Source organism: Myotis nattereri (assembly GCF_964212035.1).
Source record: "Myotis nattereri genome assembly, chromosome: 6".
NCBI classification, from domain to species: Eukaryota; Metazoa; Chordata; class Mammalia; order Chiroptera; family Vespertilionidae; genus Myotis; species Myotis nattereri.
The window spans coordinates 71995809-72018295 of NC_138081.1; the positions used below are offsets into that span (position 1 = coordinate 71995809).

At 36.4% G+C, this 22487-nt stretch overlaps 1 protein-coding gene across 6 annotated transcripts in view; it reads right to left on the reverse strand.

The window, feature by feature from the left end:
- Positions 1–6693: 6693 nt before the first annotated feature.
- Positions 6694–22487, reverse strand: part of VTA1 (vesicle trafficking 1) — a 45562-nt gene continuing 29768 nt past the window's right edge. For 4 of the 6 annotated variants that reach the window (XM_081094420.1, XM_081094423.1, XM_081094421.1 and 1 more), the window contains 3 exons: positions 19982–20155; positions 13238–13318; positions 6694–7262 (listed from right to left, as the gene is read on the reverse strand). In XM_081094420.1, the coding sequence (XP_080950546.1) occupies positions 7117–7262; positions 13238–13318; positions 19982–20155 (401 nt within the window). In that variant the 3' untranslated portion in view covers positions 6694–7116. The remainder of the gene's footprint in view (positions 7263–13237; positions 13319–19981; positions 20156–22487) is intronic. The other 2 variants (XM_081094424.1, XM_081094422.1) reach the window with 1 other exon arrangement.

Below are 22487 nucleotides of genomic sequence, written 5' to 3' on the forward strand. Positions count from 1 at the left end.
ACATAATTGAACAAAGGAGGAAGCAGAATGTGTTTATCCTGTTTCATTGGTCACCATTAGCATCATTAAGGCTGGGTCAACCAGATTTTGAATTACTGACATGAGAAAACATAACAGCACATAATGGCAATCAACATGACCTATGCTATATGATAATTCTAACATGCTAAATACCTTTTCATGTAACTTCTTCACATGAAATACTAGGGATAAAAAAGATCCCCAAATCCAAAGATATCTAGGTTGCATATCTAGAGATACAAAACTGGTCTAGTCTCTTAAACAGTGGGTGTCAGTTTAAAAAAAAAGAAAGACTGGGCTTGATTATAAAATAGACTTAGACATAACCAGATGAAATGTGAGGATGCATCAGTTATAATGGTCATCTGAGCATCAATTCAGGAAATCTGAATATGTTCTGGGTATTAGGTGAGATGAAGATTTACTAAAAAGGAAAGTGGAGATTCATTGCCTAAAAAAAAACCTTCACAGGTTATAAAACAGTACATAAAGTAAAATCCATTCAGGTTAAAATGCACATAAACACACAGAAAGCATATGTATTACGGTGTTACTGCTGATTTTGCTATGGTTGAAATATAATTTTTTACTTTATTTTTATCTGTCTAAGTTTTCTAATTTTCCACAATGAAGATAATTGTTTCTGCAATAATAAAAGGTTATTTTTAAAAATGAATCACAATATAGTTGTGGGCAAAAGTAGGCTTACAGTTGCACTGTGACATTCTTTTGAGTTAATAAAGCTACTGTAATAATCAGAACCTGCATGTCTTTTTCAATACAAACAACTGCAAACCTACTTTTGCCCACCACTGTTTATCATATGCATACACAAACCCATGTTTAACAAGATTCTCTATGTTATTCTACTGCAATACTGGGATTTCAAAAATAAATGGTACCAATAAACAATGAACTAATCTGCTAATCAAGCAGCTTGGAAAAAAGTTAGTCCAAGTTACTATAGCAAAACCTCTCAGGCTAATTTTGAAAATATTTAAAATAACAGGGAATATTTATAAACAGTATCTCAAATGTATTTAAGAAAATCAATAAGTATATCTACTCATTAAATGTATCTACTCATACTTAAATAACTAAAGGCATGCATGGGCTTTTTAAAATTACTATTATTCCCAGTATTTATCCCCTTTAAATTCAGCATCACAAAAGGCAGGTCTGTTGTTTTCAATCCCCACCCCTGTAGAAATAAAATCTCCATTTATGAGAAAAACAGTCTGTAGATTATTTTTATGTCATCCTACATAGAAGTCATTCCAAAAAAAAAAAGAAGCAAAGAAAAAAAAAAGGAAGGAAGGAAAGAAAGAAGGAAGGAAAAAAGAAAGGGAGGAAAAGGAAACCACTGCACAATGGAAAAAAATAGATTAGTTTTATTCAGGGTCATAAGAATCATTTTTAAGGGCTCAGTACACTAGTCACATTTTAATTGAGGAAATTCATAATAAACATTATTATTATATTTATGTTGACGTCCACAACGTAATGTTTCCTGAAAGATGAAAGCTGTCCAATATCTTAAAAGAAAACGTTTAAAATAAATATTGTAAGTTTAAAATAAAAATAGTAATGTTACTTAAAATAAAAAGAAAAAAAAACCCAGGCTTGTCTGGGAAACTCAGGACTCCCTAGTAATGTGTTTCACTCTCTCCAAGATGATATTAATCTATTGCATCAGCTATTCAAGTCCTGCTTTCTCTCTGGACTTGCAGTCCATTTGCTGTCAGGCCATAGGCTCCAGTGTATGTGCTCATGCCCTGTATTCACTGCCTACCACCCAGTTATTGGAACACAGAGCCCAGATAATAGAAAAATCCAGCTGTTACACCTGTTAATGATAGGAATTGTGACATTGATTGTGCCTAGTGACCTTGATAATGTGAAGTTAACTTAAAACATCTCACTGTAGTCATAACAATTTAACTGATGACTTACCTACATAGATGATACTTATTGTATGAAACTAGAGGTCTGGTGCACAAAACTCATGCACTCAGGGCGGCGAGGGGAGGTCCCTCAGCCCAGCCTGCGCCCTGTTGCAGTCCGGGAGCCCTTGGAGGTTGTCCAAGTGATGGCGTAGGCACACTTCCTGTGGGCCAGCCATGAGCCTGGCGTCTGGCTGAGCAGTGCTCCCCCTGTGGGTGTGCACTGACCATCAGAGGGCAGCTCCTGCGTTGAGCGTCTGCCCCCTGGTGGTCAGTGCACATCATAGCGACCAGTAATTCCACAGTTTTGGTCAATTTGCATATTAACCTTTTATTATATAGGATAGGTAATGTGTGCTTAGAAACTTTCAGTATTACCTGTGCAGCCTCAGGCAAATTTATTGCTCTGTGGTTGCCTCATTTGTAAAACAGAAACAATGAGGCAAACAAAACCCACCTCTCGGGAATATTGGCAGGATTATATGAATGTGCATAAAATACTTAGAATAGTGCCTGGTATTTAGTAAGCACTCAATGATAGCTATTATATTACTACAAGAGGCCTGATGCACGAAATTCATGCAAGGGGCTCAGCCCTCGCAACCACGGTGGCTTGCCTTTGCCCTCGCAGCCCCTGCTTCCTCCAGAAGGTCGTTCAGCTGTTTGGTATAATTAGCATATTACGCTTTTATTATTATAGATTATTAAAGTATCGCTTACTTGGAATTAGTCCTACTTAAGTATACTCCAATGAATGAGCTTTCCATCTCAACATTCCATGTAGACATCAGATTACAACCAACCAGATAAGCATATCTCCAATGAGGAGTGTCTTTGTATTTTGTGATCTCTTTTAAGGACAGAACTTTTCTACGGGTAGTTTATGGTCCAAACTAGATGACCTGATCCAGTTGTATTGGTTCATAATATGAGTAAAGTTTTTTTAAAAAGGGGAACATGGGTAGAGAGAGGAAGCTGTGCAGATAAGCAAAACCCTCATTCCTACTGTTATTGTTCATTTAGAGTTCAAAATATTTGTGACAAAGCTGCAGAGTGTAAATTTCTTTAGAAAGAACAGCATATAACCTACCACATATGCACTGATCTCAAATTTCTAGAAGTACAAGCCATATATAGATCAATTCTATGATCACCTGAGGATGTTAATTTTCAAGAACTGTAACTGGGGTCTTTTTCTTGGTGTAATCTTGAAGCCTGCAAACTTCCTTGGCCATACTAACCATGGGAACTGTGGTTGGCTCTAGGTCAGTTCAGCTGTGATTTAGTGAGATGTCTATGACAATCACTGTAGATGGAACTTATTTTTTCTTCCCCCACTGTGTGCACTGACAAAACAATGTTATCAAATAGTTCTACTTGGGATGGTCACAAGAACTTGGGAATATTGTACTCAGCCTAAACGTCAGTAGAATTTAGCAACTTTTCCCAGTTCAACTAATGAATGCTCATTCCTGCCAGGTGTTCAGGTTAAAACTTGGTTCTCAAGCTTCTCTCCTCCGAAGCTCATTTCTCAGATCCAGTTGATCAGAAATACTGTGGTTCTACTTAAATATATATATATTCAGAAACCAATTACATCTTATTACCTCCACCGCTACTCGTGACCTAAGCCATCAGAATATCTCAACTGTAATTACAGCACTACTCTTAACTGGGCTCCCACAGTAGTCAATATGATGCTTTTAAAAGTTGTCACATCAGCCAAAACCGGTTTGGCTCAGTGGATAGAGCGTCGGCCTGCGGACTGAAAGGTCCCAGGTTCAATTCCGGTCAAGGGCACATCCCCAGTGGGAGATGTGCAGGAGGCAGCTGATCAATGTTTCTCTCTCATCGATGTTTCTAACTCTCTCTCTCCCTTCCTCTCTGTAAAAAATCAATAAAAAAAATATATTAAAAAATATTTAAAAATAAAAAGTTGTCACATCAGATACTCTTCTGTTCAAAACCTCTTAGTAGCGCCCCATCTTACTGAAAATAAAAGCATATGGTCCTAAGCCTTCTAGCAAGTTCACAAATCTTCCCACTTATACCCTCTGACCCCTTCTCTTGTCTACCTCTCTCTGCTAAGAATATCTTTGTCCTTATTTCCTTCAAATGGCCTTCACAAATCTCAGAGGGAAAGCTGGGGTGGAGAGATTAACCAAATAATCTATATGCATAACCCATGGACACAGACAATAGTGTGGTGAAGGCCTGGGAAGTGGATGGGGGTGGGGTAGAGGGGGTTAGTGGGATTAAAAAAAGGGACATCTGTAATACTTTCAACAATAAAGAAATTTTAAAAGAAAAACGAAAATAAAATGTCCTTCAGTGAGCCTATCCTATGTAAATATGCACACCTATACACACCTAAGTGTTTCCTATCCTATATTCTAGTTTTCTCCATAGCATTTATCAGCAATACAGTTCCTAGGTGATGCTGATGCTGAGGGTCCAGGGCCCACACTTTGAGGATCAGTTTCAGGGGAATCTGTCTTCTCTCAGACTCTCAATGTTTCTGATTTGGGTAGTGCTCAATTTTAGGGACTGCCAGACTACCTGAAGTGTTTTGTTTTCTTATTTTTTATTGTTGAAAGTATTACATAGGTCCTCCTTTTTTCCCCATTAACCTCTTTCAGCCCGCTCCCATCCTCCCCAACCCCTCACCACCCCATTGTCCAAGTCCATGGGTTATGCATATATGCATAGTAGTTCATTGGTTGATCTCTTCTGTTTCTTAAAACTCAAAAAGGTAGGCCCCACCCTTAGAGTGTCTGATAGGGTGGGACTGGGGGCAGGTAGGAACTGAGATTTGCATTTCTAACAATTACCCTTTGAAAACCACTGGTTGAATACATGATATACTTTTTATTTAATTTGTTACCTCTCATTCAAATATAAAGTCTATGAGGCAGTTTTTTGTTCCTCTTGTTTTCAGCAATTTCTTCATGCAAAAGATAACTGTCAGGTACAAAGTAGCTGCTCAATAAATACACGTTGAATGACTAACTGGAAATTTCCATCCTAGTGTTACATTAGTAAAGTTCTAACTTCGTCTTAGATTTTATAGGAAGAAGTACAAAGTTAAAAAATCTTTATAATTTAATCCCCGTACAAGAAAACATTTTTAGGCAATAGGCCACAGAGACAACTGGGATCTCCTGAAATTCAGGAAATAAATTATTATTGACAATTTCTATTATTAATATAACATTAATGTTAACAACAATGAACATGTGTAGATTGCTACTATGTGCGGACTACTTGATGTATAGTCTCTCATTCAGCTCTCCTACAAGCTCTGAGGTGTCTGGTGGTGTTGCTTCCATCTTACAGATAAGGGCTGTCAGACCATGGCCCACTTATCAGGAGGCCCCAGGGTTCCCACACTGCCTTCTTCCCTCCTTCTTCTCCCAACTGGGAACAGCAAAATAGAGTGTGAAATAAGAGGTGACAGTTTTTTTTTTCTTGTGTCCATACATATTAAGATTTGAATTAAAATTTTTACCTCTTTTAAGCACTAATAATCATTATAGCCACTTTTCTACTGCAATAAAGTTCTAAAAAAGTTTATCAGAGCACTGGATTTCTAGATATAAATATTGAATCCTACAAACTGCTGTAGGACTTTATTTGTGAAAGATATGAACATTAATCATGAGGCATGTTATTTGGGGCTTGTTTTTTCAATAATTTAGAACAGTTTATTCTGTCTGAATACTCATTCTATCAAACCTATACCACAGCATTACAATGATGCAAAGAAAAAGTGAAAGACACAAATGATTAGGAGTTAATCATTCATTTTCTTTCAGATAGACTATGAGATCAGGAGTCAGCAAACTTTATCTTAGGGGGCCAAATAGTAAATATTTTAGACTTGTAGGAAATACAATTCTGCAGTCGTGGAGAGCAACCACAGATAAAACAAATGAATGGGTACGGTTTTGATTCAATAAAACTTTATTTGAACAACAGGTGGCCAAGCCATGGACCATAGTTTGCTGACCCATATGTTAAAGTATTTCAATCTTAGTGGAATAAATGGACCAGATACGTTACAGGTAAGTTGACCAAATTTATCTCTCTCTTTTAAAGAAAACTGTGTCTTACTAAAGAAATATCATATTCCTGTAACTAAAAATAATGACTTAAAAATGACAATTCTAGCATGCAAATTAAAACAGACATTTGGCTCTGTAGTAAACTGAACTAGTGAAAAGAATCCTTGCATTTATTTCTTACACAGCACAAATGCAGGTGACACATTAAATCCAAAATTCCCCATAAAACTTATAAACCTAACAGCTGAAAATCTAATTTCTTATAAACTTCTGCATCATTCATAGCTATCACTCTAGAGAACCATTCCACAGCAGCAGAGGATAATCCTAACTCAAAGCACCAGGTTTCCAGGCATTACTAAAAAACTGTTTTTTCATTCTCTAATACATGCAGTCAAGCTGCCTATGAAGCAAATACCAATTCACCTTAAGCTTCAATGGATAAGGAAAAGCAGTTGGGAAACCAACACCCTTTTTATGTCTAAAAGTGATTCTACCTCCTTATCTTGCTTCTTTTCCATGAACATTTAAACTTTTAACATAGTTATAACATGAATATAAATTGAATTTTGAACATAATCTCTTTCAGATTAATCTAACAGTTTAGGATGTTCGTATCTGTTTTATAAGTTTTGAGTAAAACAAAAAGCATGATTTCTAATCTGGAATGTTCTGGCCATCTTTATTAAAATTAAAATTTTATAGCAAAGTACTATGCTCTGTTTGTTCAAATTAGAAATTAAAATATTCTTTTAATCATGTAAATTAAGGTACAATGCTTATTCCCAATAATTTTTTTAGAACTGTATTTTCATTTTTTGATGCAGAGTTCAATGGGCATTTTTAGGATCTTGCTAACATCAGCCCGATACACTGAGATTACTGGATCCACTAAATGGGCAATAAAAACTGGTTGAGGCCACTGACGAATGCTTCAACAGGATCTGATACACAGACACAGGTTTCATTGTTATAGTCAATGGAACTGAAGTCTTCCTTAAAACTGTGCTCCTGACAGGTGGAAGATAGAGACTAATGGACTGTTAGTTCTTTAAGCCAAAAATGCATGGATGTGCCGTACAAAGGCTTTATTCTCTGCCTGTAGTCAGTAACTTGAGGGCCTTCTGCAGATTCTGCACAGCAGTGCTGACATCTTCATACTGCAAAGCACTGCCAGCATATTTGCAGTATTTCTGAGCTCTAGCAAAGTCCTCGGGTGTTAGACAGATATCCCCTAGAAGAAAAGAATAATTAAGATATTTATAAGAATATAAAAAGTGTTCTGTTCAGGCTAGGAAACAAATTCAAGATTACAGAAAATATAGAAGGATTTTTTCAATCCCAGTTGTTTTTAAATAAATTTTCTCATGCTATTATTTTTTTATTACTAATATAAAGCACATATATACCAATACATAATAACTTACTTGAGCAAGATTTTCCTTTCAGAAGTAATAAACTAGAATTCTTTATATTTTGGAAAATTAATTATAAAAAATTATACTCTGTGAAACAAGGGTAGCAGGTTTGGTGATTATGCTAGAATCACTCTGCCTCTCTTTTCATGGAACAATACACACAGACTAAACCATTCAACCCTCATTTGAACTGGAAATCTAACCCTCAATTTAAAGAGACAGGAATAACAAACTTTATGTGAAAATTTTACATAAGTTGTTTAACTTTCCTTTAAACATAAACAAAAATTTATCTTTTTGTGCCACCCATACAAAAACCTCTAAGGTTTAACATAAGTTTTATATAATTAAACTATACAACTTAGCATGTAAACCACCCTTACACTTTATTTCTCCAAAATGTATTTCCTCAGCAAGTTTTCCATTTACATGTGTGATTGATATGTGTAGAGCCCAACCTAATAATTTGGGTAAACTAACCATACTAAAAACATTTCATTCAATCTAGGATTTGAATATACCTGAATATATATTTCTAAAGATAAAATTAAATACTTTATCTTTTGAAATAAATACCCTTTTCCTTAGAAATGTTATGAGGATTCTAGGAGAACTGATCAGAAGGCTAGGGGCAGACTATAATAAACATAATATATTTTGTTACCCACTAAACCTAAATAATAATTATCCTACAGTTCCTTAGATAATTTGGTCAGGCATGCCTCAGTTTTTTTGCCTGAAAATACCTACCAGATTCTTTAATGGTTTTCAACACATATTAAGAGGCTCTAGTAACTGAGATATACATACTTTCTAGGTAAGTGAGATACTTTTAAAAATTAAGTTTACTATAACTCTGCTCATTCTGTGTTTTAATATCCTATACTCCTATCTCAGGGCAATCTTTAAAAATATATGGCATCCGCCCAGAATTTACTGGATTTGCTGGAAGAAAGCCCTAATGCTCAGGACTAATCTTATTTTTACAGCATTAGCTTTAGCACTGTTTTGCTGACATATCACTTATTTATTAATCAGATAAAATGTGTATAGTGGCAAGAATTCAGTTACTATTTTAGGTTTATAAACTAATCTTATCCACCAATGATAAAACTATTTTAAAACACAAAGTATTTACTTTTCTTATAAAATAAATATTTCAATATTTATAAAATATGAATGAAAGTATTTTAACAAAAATATAATTATATATATGTAATAAATGTAATAGATATGTATGAAAAGTTTGTAACTCAAAAAATAACTAGATAATAACCAACTTACGATTTAGATAAAAAATATAAGTTATAGACTTAGACAGACATGTAATTTATTTTCAACAATCAGAAGTATAAATAACTTATTAAGCCATTTCAAATAGTTACTTCTGGTATTTTGTAACAGTTTAGGCTTTCCCATATTTTAAAAAAAATAATATGTAAGTCATTAAATAAAACATTTTAATTAAAATTTTAAATAAACATAAAATCTGTCTCTTAATTATGACTCTTCTAAATTAGCATTTAAAACCTAAATAGAGGAAGTGGAAAAGACATAGGAAGGAAAAACAGTTCAATTTCATTTTATTTGATTTTATATGAAAAATAGTAAATACTGCTTAATGTACCAAAATAAAAGTTGTCTTTTTCCTATCATTAAAATTTGCCAGAGGCCATAATCAGAACCAGACAGAGAGAATATTGTGGCCCTAAAAGTTGTTTAGAGGATTAGAGAGGTTGTTTAACATAATATCTCTTTTCTGAAATATGTGCTTTTAGGTTCCCGATGGTTTCAGACAAGACTGTCTGAACCACAGACCTGATTCTCCTTCACAGGGCAGGACAAGAACAGACACAGAAGACAGCTAGAGCTATCCATCAAGCTCCCTATTAGAGTGGAAAGAGAGCCTCGGTCAGCACGGAATCAAAGGCAACATTATTTGGTATAAAGAGAAGTCCCTGCATGCTCAGTTGGCATAAGCATCCATTTCCATGGCTGAATTATCAAGTTTCCAAGGAATAAAACTTAATTGTAAATATTTCCAAAATGAGTCTTTAGGGATTCTTTCTTATTTAACCAGGTAGTTCTAGAAATTCATGTCAAGAACCCTGGATAATTTATTTGATCCTAATATACTCTATTATTCCCCGACTCAATGGATGCACAGACAGAATCGGAGGGGAACCCTCTGACCTGCAGTAAATCTTGGAGGTAACTGTAAAGCATAGTACTGTATACCTTCTATCCAGGCACTGCCAAAACATGCCACTTATTAATGGCAACAACAGCAGCAATGATTAGAGGTAGAGGTTTGTTACATCAGGTACTATGCGAATGCCTTTTAGATATTCGATTCTCAAAAAAATTTATAAGTTGTTATTCATATTCTAATACTATATAGAGAGAGGTACACAAAGTAAAAAAGTAAATACTGTGCCTCAAATACCCTTTCCAATACCATTCTCCTCTCCAGAGATAGCCAAAAATTCATTACAAAAACATTTAAAATATAATAATACTAATGCACACATATTATGTGTCTATTAAAAGGCAATACGTACTAAACACTAAAGAGAAAAATGTAACAGGAAGGGGGTATTAAAAGTACTAGAAGTGGTAGTGATAGATATGGTGGTTATGAAACCATTATTTATTTTTTTGAATTCTCTAGGCTTTTCCTATGGATTTAAACACATATGTACACATAGGAGGATATAGTTTTGTTTTAAACTTTTTTGTTGTTTCCTAAACAGGGCCATACTATATAATGTTCTGCAACTTGAATTTTTATTTACTGTGTCTAGATCTTTTCACATGAGAGTTATCACATTCTTATTTATTTTTTCCATCACCATTTATCCTCTCTATGCACTCTTCCACCTCCACCCACTCCCTCCCCGCAATCAACCACACTGTTGTCCATGTCCTTGACTTCTCTTTTTTTTGCTCAACTGCTCCACACTCCATCCTTCCCTTCCCATTAGAGCTGTCTGCCTGCTCTCTATGAGTCCATCACTACTTCGCTTGGTAGTTCAGTTTTCTTGTGAAATTCCACATATTTAGTGAAATCATATGTTACTTGTCTTTCTCTGACTGGCTTATTTTACAGCATAATGTTCTCCAATACCATCCACGCTGTCAGAAAGGGTAAGAGTTTCTTCCTTTTTTACGGCATAGTAGTATGCCATTATGTAAATGTACCACGGCTTTTTTTACCCACTCATCTACTGATGGACACTTGGGTGTGCACATATTAAAAAAAAGAATGTGACTGATGATGTGATCCAAATCCCATCCTTTCTTCATATGTGCACAGTATTTGTTAGTATAGAATAGATCATAAATGACTACTTTTCCATTAATAAGCATTTAAGATTTTCTATTACTATAAATGATGCTGACATAAATATTTCTGTAAATACACTTTATGCTCATATCTAAGTATATTTTAAAAATAGATTCTTAAAAGTATAATAGCTACGTCAAAAAATTATATTTTCCATTCTGATACTGACATAATGCTAATGAGAAAAGCTTTACCAATTTATAGTCCCAACAACAGCACATAAAAGTCATTCTCTGTTTTCAATAACATTATAGCTTATAAATCTTTAAAATATTTTTGCATCTATTTAAATGTACAGTCACCAACATAGTCTTCAGTGCTTGGAGACACCATTACTTCAGTAGAGAGTGCACTGTGCTCCAACCTCTCATGTCCCCTTTCATTAAATTCTGAACCAACTATAAATAAATCTTTTTGATGTCATACTAGTAAACCAAATGAATGCAGAATTAGAGGAACACATGTAATCAATTCATGTTATGTTCATAATACCAGCATGGTAGATGTGTCACCCCCTCCCATGGCCCTTCTAAATAAAGCTCTTCTAGTTCCACAACTTAGAGGCAGGTAGCTTAATGGCCAGTTTCCATTAACACTAGGAGAATCAAAAAATCACGTGGGAAACAGACCGGCAGACATAGTACCAGGGGAAACACAAACTCAAACTCAGTAATAAAATTAAAAATAGTAGAGCAAGGTGTTCACTCTAAATAAAGAGAACTAAATCTCATCAGAAATATGACAATAACTGAATGAGAAAGACCAAAAGAAAATGATAAATTTCAGAGGGAAGGTGCACATATGTATAACCCAGGGACAGACAATGATGTGGTGAAGGCCTGGGGAGGGGTGGAAGCTCAGTGGAGGGAGTCAGTGAGGAAAAAAAAAAGGACATCTATAATACTTTCAACAATGATAAATTATAAATACATAAATAAATAAAAAGAAATTATAATAAAACAAAACAAAAACACCACCATGGACTGGGGGGAAATAACAGAAATGCATAAGTAGCAAAGATTAAAATCAACAAACAGTGAAGGCATGTGCCGGGGGGTAGGGGAAGCAGGGGAAGGTCAATGGGGGGAAAAAAAGGAGACATATGTACTACTATTTGTAATACTTTAAATAATAAAATTTAAAAAAATCAACAAACAAATCACCTAGCCCCGTGGTCAGCACACTGAGGCTCGCAAGCCACACGCGGCTCTTTGCCCCCTTGAGTGTGGCTCTTCCTAAGCCTTAGGAGTACCCTAATTAAGTTAATAACAATATACCTACCTATATAGTTTAAGTTTAAAAAATCTGGCTCTCAAAAGAAATTTCAATCGTTGTACTGTTGATATGTGGCTCTGTTGACTAATGAATGAGTTTGCCGACCACTGGCCTAGCCTATGAAACAACCAATCAAAATAATTATCCTCAGAGATTTTTATTTTAAATTAGTTTCTCATCCTAGATAATCTGATCACTCAGTACAGATGAGAAATATAATCATAACACATGGCAATCTTTTTAAAAAAAATGTTTAATCTTGCCTGAGGATATGTTTTTATTGACTTTTAGAAAAGAAGGGAGAGGGAGGGAAGGAGGGAGGGAAGGAGGGAGGGAAGGGGAGAGGGGGAGAGAGGGAGAAGAGGAGAGGGGGAGAGGGGGTGAGGGGGAGAGGGGGAGAGGGGGAGGGGGAGAGGGGGTGAGGGGGTGAGGGGGAGAGGGGGAGAGGGGGAGAGGGGGAGGGGGAGAGGGGGAGAGGGGGAGAGGGGGAGGGGGAGAGGGAGAGAGGGGGAGAGGGAGAGAGGGAGAGAGGGAGAGAGGGGGAGAGGGAGAGAGGGGGAGAGGGAGAGAGGGAGAGAGGGAGAGAGGGAGAGAGGGGGAGAGGGAGAGAGGGAGAAAGGGGGAGAGGGAGAGAGGGAGAGGGGGAGAGGGGGAGAGGGGGAGAGAGGGAGAGGGGGAGAGGGGGAGAGGGGGAGAGGGTTAGAGGGGGAGAGAGAAACATCTATGTGAGAGAAACACTGATTGGTTGCCTCGCATACCTGCCCAGACCTGGGATAAAACCTGTAACCACTTATGTGCCCTGACCAGAAATCGAACCCACAACCTTTTGGTGTACAGGATCATGCTCCAACCAAGCCACCAGGCTAGGGCAACACATGGCAATCTTGAACTAAACTAATCTTAGCTTCCATGATATCTTTGGCTACATGTTTGTGCCACTACATTTATACAGCATAAAGAAAAGGAACTGTAAAAAAAAAAAAAAGAAAATGCCTTGAGATTAGGTATTTTTGATAATATGAAACAATCTTGATTCATTAGAGAATCTAGTGAACATGGCACTCAAAGAAATGTGTTTCAAATTACCTGAACATTCCTAAGGTAAAATTACGAAACAATACCCCCAAACAAAAGACACATTATAACTTATAAAACACTCAGCTGACTTACCCTGGGAAACTGTATTGAAAAGTGAAGGATCAATGGCCGGAATAGTTTGTGGAGTAGGTTGAATAGTATTACTTGTTACACCTGCAAATCAGAAAACCACAAATGGGTATTAAAGTTTCATACCTCTTAATTATCTAGTAGGAAAGCACTTAAAGCATTATGGAGGAATTGCATCACTTCACTTCCTTGAAACCTTAATGAATTCTAAATTGATAAAGTTATTTGATGTTGGAGGCTGGTGTAGAAAATATGCAGGAAAATACATTTAGAGTGTTACGTACATAGTATTGGTTACACATTTCCTATTATGTAGTTTGTCATATCTAATACTTCAATTTGCTTCTCAATTATAGCTTACCAAATATCTGTAAAAGTAATAGAAGCCTTCCTACCTTTTAATTTCTTAGTCAATTAAATAATTTGGGGACAAGGTGGGATGTAATTATGATTTAATTTACCTTACAGGGCAAGTCCCATTTCACCACTCTGCATGAAATAAAGATCATATGTTCCAAATTTTCCAGTTAACATTCACTGAATATAACATATTCACTGAATATAACAGCCATAAAAAAATTCTAATAGGAAGTCAAAACTTATTGCTTATTGGCTAAAAAAGAGTATCATCTTTTTAAAAATACATATTTTTATTGATTTCAGAGCGGAAGGGAGAGGGAGATAGAGAGAGAAAGAAACATCAAAGAAGAGAGAGAATCACTGATCGGCTGCCTTCTGCACACCCCCTACTGGGGATAGAGCCCGAAACTCGGGCATGTGCCCTGACTGGGAATTGAACTATGACCATCTGGTTCATAGGTCAGTATTCAACCACTGAGCCACACCAGCCAGGCACTAGCATTCTTGATAAATGCTAAGTAATATAATAGAATTGAAGATTACTAATCACCTAAAATATAACACAAATTGTTAAAACTTCCCAGAGGGACTTACATGATCCAATCAGCAAGCAAGCAAATGAAGAAAAAAGTTGATTACTCTAAATCAATAAATCAGAAAACAGGATTCATTTCCCCAAGCTAATAGATTAAATTTGAATAGGCAATTTGTAGTTAGTATAAAATGGGAAGACAATGTAATAAAAAGAAGAAAATCGAAGGAAGAAAATAAACTAGGAAGTTTCTAAAAAAAAACCCAAAAAACAAAAAACATAGCCAATGAGAGTTCTAGCATGATGGTTTTAAAAAGGTTGACAAAATTTAAAATAGTATTCAGATCTAAGTTTTGACTTTGAAGGGCCTTCTCATTACCAACCCAAAAGAAAAAATGGCTTAAATATATACTATTTTATCTCATTTAATTTTGATTTAGTGCAAATTAGTTTCATTTTACACCTTTGGAACTATTAAATCATGAAAATATTACTTTTTAACTAAACACTGAACTAATAAAAAAATAAAAGTACAAAGGGATACAGATAAAAAGTCAAGTATAATTTTTAAAGAGTACAAAAAAAATGTGCATGAACAGCCTACTTTTTATTCCTACTCTAGGCCATTTTAGGGCTACCACCAGTTTCTAGGGCACCCTTCCATGTGTGTGCCCAGTCCAACATACGTGTGTATAAAAATAAGTGATCGACAGCCTTCTCATTGATCCATCTAGGTATCAATGACATTCCTTGCTAAATAACTCGTGTTTCTGCCAAAATTAAAGTCCTCCAAACAAATCCCTTTCTCTATGGAGAAGGCATACACTTTATGGTCAGCATTCTGCATTAATTTTTAAAAATGGAGGAAAATACATTTGATCATATTTCTTTATGATCAAGTAGGCAATATTAATTTATAAGAACAAAAGAGACAGGGAGAAAATGTAGCTATGTAGTAAAATTTTATTTGAGTAATATTTTAAAAATAGGTAATTTGCATTTTATTAAGGACTTCTGGTCAATCATTCAGCTAAGACTTGAACTGACAACACAGGCTGTGCAACATGCCTCATACAGCAGTCAGGAGATGCTGCATCTCGTCTGTCTTGACATACATAAGCCAAGGCCTGTCCTCTTGGCAACCATCGTAGAATGTTGCCATGGAGGCATAGCATACTGGCTCAATACAAGTGCATAAATAACAGTCAAATTAGGAAAAAAAAAATTTAAATTTATGTTTATTATTTTTTGAGATGCCCAAATCTAGTATTTTTCCCTTTTTTTCTGATTTGGAAAGGTATCATTTGTCAATTCACAAATGGGTTGCAGGCCCCAAGACTGTAGTATGTGTGTGGGAATAAACATTCCTGGGGGATGTTGAAAAGGGCTTTCTACTTTTTAACAAAAAAGAAGTATTAAAAAGTAACTTTGGGTTAATTTTTAAGTAGATGGCTGCATATCCCATTAGATAGGATTAATACACATTAAAAAATTAAAGATCACAAGATTTCTAATTAAGTATGAGAAAAAAGGGTGTTGGTTAGAAAATTAGAGAAGACTGTCCAAAAAGTATAATTAAACAGAACGCTGAAATGTAGCATTTGGAGCAACAAATAGGCAGAAAGACATGTTATCTATGAGGAACACACTAAGTAGAGAAAAGAGAGGAGGACTGGGTTGAATAAAACTTCAGTATAATCATGGAAAATAGCATTGATACAAACGATTAGGCCAGAATATAAACAACTTTGAAAACTGTATAGAAGAACTCAAACGCAGTACTTCTGGCATTTAGAAGAACTACAATAAAAGAACTAAGTTTGTGATCTAAATATGAGGTGAGCTGCATTTATAATTAAAAGGCTGGCATTAATTATAAAATTGTGACTTAATCTATTTAGATTTTTCACTGAGATCTTCCTCTATATTTACCAACTGTAAAGTGATGTTTCAAAAGGAAGAAAACAGTACACTGTATTGCCCATATCTGATATTATAGTGATTAAAGCCCAAGAGCAAACGCAGGTCCTCTTTAAACAATCACTAACCCTGCTCTCGTTGTACCCATTACTTTCTTGTGGAAGAACTAAAAACTGTATATTAGCACATACTATTCTTTTCAGCTATCTTAAGGATTTCCTTTTGATAAAAGTGCATCCTGGACCTTTATATGGGAGAAAGTAAATCATTCTTAAAGCGAGTAAGAGGGGAAACATCTGCTATATTTATAAACTAAAAATTTTATTTCAGTTTCTATTAGGCAACTATAATGGATTAAAAAAACTGTTTTAAATATAATAGAAAAAAATTCCTCCAGCGAAGAGAAGATTCCAACATCTCAAATCAATCTTAGGAGTAAATATATATCAAAAAGTAGGTTTTTATTTGATAGAATATTAGCTTCTTGGGAGAAGGGACAAAAAAGGCTCCAAAAACACAAAATCAGAATGACTTGGGTTCAAACTCTAGTTCTTTACTGACTAAGTATGTTTGTATTTTAATTTTCTTGAGATAACTGCTTAATTTGTTTACTATTAGTAAACTAAGGACAACAATATCCAATACAGTTTCTGTAAGAGTAGATTTATAAAAGCTGTTAATTATATAAATGCTAAGCCTATGTAAAAAGATAGGACCTTATTCCTAATAGAAGATTACCTCCTAATATCAATCTTTATGTGATGCATATTCTAAGCAGATTTTGTCTGTTAGTTTGAACATATGAAACTACAATATTCTATCACTTTTGTTGAACAAAAATAGCAATTTCATATGGTTCAACCTTATAGAGCCCTTCTATTGGAAGTATATGTTCCCTTGCATATGTACATATAGGACGTCTACAAATAAAATATGTATGTATGTATGTATTGTCTAAAGCAATACCCGTTAGGCAATCTTTTTAAGGTCATATCCTATCCCCAAAAGTGACACTTCCTTTGATTCACAAAATGATTTTAAGTGTTCATTAACTTGCTATTAAATATCCTGTCTTTCTTTGGCATAGAAATAGGAAGGAAGAGAAAAAAAGAAAGGAAGCTAATTTGCTGAATATTAAGTTTGTGATAGGCACAGTACTAGTGAAATTTATTCTTTTTCTCCTTTAATAATTAAAACCACGAGAAATATGATTAATTTCATTTTAGAAAGAAGAAAAACCTTCATCAAAAGAAGATAAATAATAGTTGAGTTTGTGGTTTAGCAAGGGGAAGAAACTAATAACCAATACTATTTGACTCCAAAATGCATTTATTCTCTTTTCACTCTTCTATAGAGCTGCTTGTGACTGCAGCTCTTGATTAGTGTTTAAATTTAGTAGTATAACTCAGACAGTATTCACCTAAGAATAATATGCCTAAAGTAGCTGGTTTTGCTTACATTTTCTACAGAAATTTTCAATAGTTCTAAAAGATGAAATATTTAAAAGAGTGCTCTATAAAATTTTACTTACAAACTAATTCAAATTGGTTTGCCTATTAATATTATTGCATGATAATAAAGCAGTGAAAAGGCAGGACAGGTAAAATATACAGCATGATGACACAAAAGAGATCAGTGTTAAAATTATTCCTTTCATTAATACTGTTAAAATTATTATCAATATTTGTAGATACGCTGAGGCTGACAACTGAAAGTCAATGAAGTAGTGGTGTGCTATATAGTAGAAGTGGTAGAAATCAGGACTCAAAGGATGACTTTCATTTTATCAATTAAATGCTTTGAAATGCTTGTATAGTTTACTACCACAGATTAACCTTATGCTGAAATAAAAGTTAAACTTTAAGAACAATTTTTATTAAAAAATGAAAATAAGTTAAAAATTTAAACTATGGTTTTAAATACCTTTCTATCTGGAAGTAGGGTTGATGCTATATTAACAATACACATACATAGAAGAGTATCTCTTTGCAACTTATAAAAATATTTATATCTACTCATATTAACTTATTGGAGGCTAGTTTTGTCAGACTATTTTTCTATGAAAATAGACATACAATCCTAAATTATTCCAATATATTAGCTATCACTTCCCTTGTTTTTAGTCATTTTTGTAATCCTAAAAAAAAAAAAAAATGACCCAAAGCCTCTCCTTTTACTAGTCTGTGATTCCACTGCTACTGAGATTCTGTGCCTCTCCTTCATCAATAACCCATGTAGAAGGCAGACCAGGGTCCTAAGGAAATGAGACAGGAAAAATGGAGTCTTGCTATCATAGTGGGATGCTGACGGACACATCAACACTAATAAAAGACAAAGATGCTAATTGACTGTACCTTTGCTACACCCCAAGCCACGCCCACCAGCCAATCAGAGCGACCATATGCAAATTAACACAACCAAGATGGCGGCCGACAGCCACAGAGCTGGAGCAAGGAGGTGACTTGGTTGCCTGGGCGATGGAGGAAGCCAAGCTTCCTGAGCCAGCTGTGGCCTCCACTCTTGGCAACAAAGTTTCAATTATATAAGACAAATAAATCCCAGATACCTGCTGGCTGAGGACAGTGGTCACCTGCAAACAGCCATCAGCCCCTCACCCAGGCTGGCCAGGCACCCCAGCAGGACCCCCCACCCTGAAGGGGCTATGGCCAGCCTGCAAATGGTCCTTAGCCCATCACCCAGGATGGCCAGGCACCCCAGGGGGGACCCCCACCCTGAAGGGGCTGTGGCCAGCCTGCAAACTGCCATCAGCCACTCACCCAGACTGGCCAGGCATGCCAGCAGGACCCCCTCACCCTGAAGGGGGTGTGGCCAGCCTGAAACGGCCCTCAGCCCCTCACCCAGGCTGGCCAGGCAGCCCAGTGGGGACCCCCACACTGAAGGGGCTGTGGCCAGCCTGCAAACAGCCATCAGCCCCTCACCCAGGCTGGCTACCCACTCCTATATAATAAAAGGGTAACATGCAAATTGACCCTAACAAAAGAACGACTGGGAATGACTAGTTACTGTGACACACACTGACCACCAGGGGCAGATGCTCAACGCAGGAGCTGCCCCCTGGTGGTCAGTGCGCTCCCATAGGGGGAGCTCTGCTCAGCCACAAGCCAGGCTGACGGCTGCCAGTACAGCGGTGGTGGTGGGAGCCTCCCGCCTCCTCAGCAGAGCTAAGGATGTCCGACTGCAGCTTAGGCCTGCTCCCCGCTGGCAAGTGGACATCCCCCGAGGGCACCCGGGATGCCAGAGGGATGTCTGACTGCCAGCTTAGGCCCAATCCCCTAGGGAGCGGGCCTAAGCCAGCAGGTGGTCATCCTCTGAGGCGTCCCAGACTATGAGGGCACAGGCCGGGCTGAGGAACCCTCCCGAGTGCACAAATTTTTGTGCACTGGGCCTCTAGTACAGTGGGGCCTTGACTTACAAGTTTAATTCATTCCGGGACCGAGTTCGTTAAGGAGTTCGTTAACTCAAATTACTCTGTCAACTCAATGCAAAAAATCGGCCGAGAGACAGCTGGTATCTCAAAAAACTCATTAGTCGGGACAATCGTAAGTCAAGGCCCCACTGTACTATATAAAACCCCCCTCACTTCAGTGCTATTCTTAAACAACATTAAAGGGGAAAGAGTGGGAGGGGGAGAAAAAGAAATGAACAACACACATAAAAGCATAGAAGCTATTCTTATTAATAGAACATAAAGTCAATGTAATCAAAACATTTAAATGTTGTCATTCTTATAAAACTAAAAACACAATTGATATTAAAAAACTTCAATAAAAAGAATTTAATGTGTTTTTTTTGTAGGTCAAAATGGAATTAAAAGATCTTATCATGCTCGATGACTATCATTATGTAGCACAGATATAAGTGCAGCTCTTATTTATGAAAGAAGAGTTCCAAACTTTTTGAGTTTCATTTTCTACCTGTGCTGTGAGGCACTTCTGCTGGTGTATTTGCTGGGGCATGTGCACCAGGAGGAATCTGTATTCCAGTATAGTTGCTCGAAGGCATGTTGCTGGGGTCATAAGTTGAAGATGATGGCTGAGGTGGCTGAGTGGGCAGGGAGGTGGCTCCAACATCTTCATTTTCTTCAACATCTATTATAGAAAATATGTGCAATGTTAAACTAGGTATTTTGAAATAAAAATGCTGAATATTCTTATTTTGCTATACAGGCATGGCAGACCTTTAAATGCAATTTTATTTAATGTTGTTGATAAGCAGGCTCTATCTTTAAAAATAATGGTTTTAAATATTTTCTAAAAGTTATGCCTGGCAATATGATTACCACTTCTTTTAATTCTAATTCCAATTCTATAAAATCTTTGCATATAGTGTATTTTTTTCTAAAAATAAACTTCCTTTAAACTCACTCTTTAAACATAAAAAAGTGACATTTTTGGCAAAACATGTCACATTTATGCTACCCAATGAGAACTCTATTTTCTTTCAGCTGCCCTATTAAATGACTGTGTGTTTGTTGTCCAAATTATTAAGTTAATCAACAAAAACAAAGAAATAAAATTTCATATTTAGCTATCTATAATGAAAGGAGTAATAAGAGACTTGTGTTGATAAGTTTTAATATGTAGACTTCAAAATGTACTAACTATCATTCGCTAAATTTGAAAACTACTTTGAGAAAATTAAATTTTGATAGTATATTTAAAATGACAATTAATCACTTTGGAGAATCTTAGTAATTTAAAATAAAATAAATATAAACTAGAACTACAGATCTCTGAAATAGATTTGTTTCCTATTAATTTTAAAATATTTTTTGTCTCATTATAAACATACTAGAGGCCCGGTGCACAAAATTCGTGCATGGGGGAATGGGGGGGGGGGGGTCCCTCAGCCCGGCCTGCACCCTCTCCCGTTGGGGGATGTCCAACTGCTGGGGGGATCGGGCCTAAACCAGCAGTCGCACATCCCTCTCACAATCCGGGACCACTGGCTCCTAACTGCTTGCCTGCCTGCCTGCCTGCACGCCCCTAACCGCCTCTGCCTGCCGGCCTGATGCCCCTAACTGCTCCCCTGCCTGCCTGACTACCCCCTAACTGCTCTCCCCTGTGGGCCTGATCGCCCCCTAACTGCTCTCCCCTGCCGGCCTGATTGCTCCCAACTGCCCTCCCCTGCCAGCCTGATTGCCCCTGCCTCTGCCTCAGCCCCCACCACTGCCTCTGTCTGGAAGGACGTTCAGAAGATGTCTGGTCTAATTAGCATATTACCCTTTTATTAGTATAGATTACATGTTTAATGTAGATAATTTTAAATAAGTAAAAATCTACCTACTACTCTGAGATATGCATTTTATTAAGTAACCCTATAGATGTATTTATACCTTATATGCACTACAATAGTTTTCTCCTATATTAGAGAACTCCAACATTTATATATTCTGGGAAGGAACAAACCCCTGCTGTTTGAAAGCACTGAAGAGTAACCAAAATCTGGCAGAAACTAGGATGATGATGGACCTTGGAAGAAGAAATCTCACCAGGTAAGAACTACTTTTTTGTGGCTTTTCACCTGAGGGTACTAAACAGTCTGTACAAAGGGAAGTACTGCAGAAAAGTGAGCCTTAAAATGTGTATATGAACCCCAACTAAATGTCTGTTTGGCACTGAACTATGCATGTACACTGGGAGAAGACTCTAGTGGCCTTGAAGAAAGAAACAGCCTTAAAGATGAAAGAAAGACAGGCAGTGTTTGAGTTCAGGCAAGTTAACTGCTTGTTATAAACAAAAATCAAGACTTCACAGAGGAAGATAACAGAATGCAGAGGAACTATAAAATTGTTTATTTATCAACAATAAAAGTAACACAAATATGGGGTGAGAAAAATGTGACCAAAGTCATGAGAAAGTCTATAGAAAAAGAACCCCAGAACAACCCATATATTGAAATTAACCCATTGTTTGCGGGTAGTTTTTATCGTGCGCTAACAGGTGGCGCGGGCCATTTTTGCTAATTTTTTGCGCAAATGGCAACGTTCAGTAAAATTACAATAACTTTAGTTTACGTATTTATACGTTACCCACATTCTACCGCTAGTCTATAAAATACGTGTCCCGCGCTCTACTACCAGTCAACGTAAAACGTATAAATACGTTTCCCGCATACAATGTGTTAACAGAAAATGACTTAACACAAGGTACTTTATCGGAGAACAATACAGTCATAATGAATTAAAGAGGAAAAACTCACTGGAGAAAAAAAAAATATAAGAGGGAATAGAAACAGATGGGACTAACAAAAAACAAATGGCAAAAGTACTAGCTTAAATCTAGCTAAGCAATAATATATTAAATGGAAATGTACTAAACACTATTTTAAAGATTGATGCTGTCAGACTGAAAAAAAACACCTATATGCTTTAAGACTCATATATGTTTAAAAGAGGAGGATGAAAATAAGATATACCAT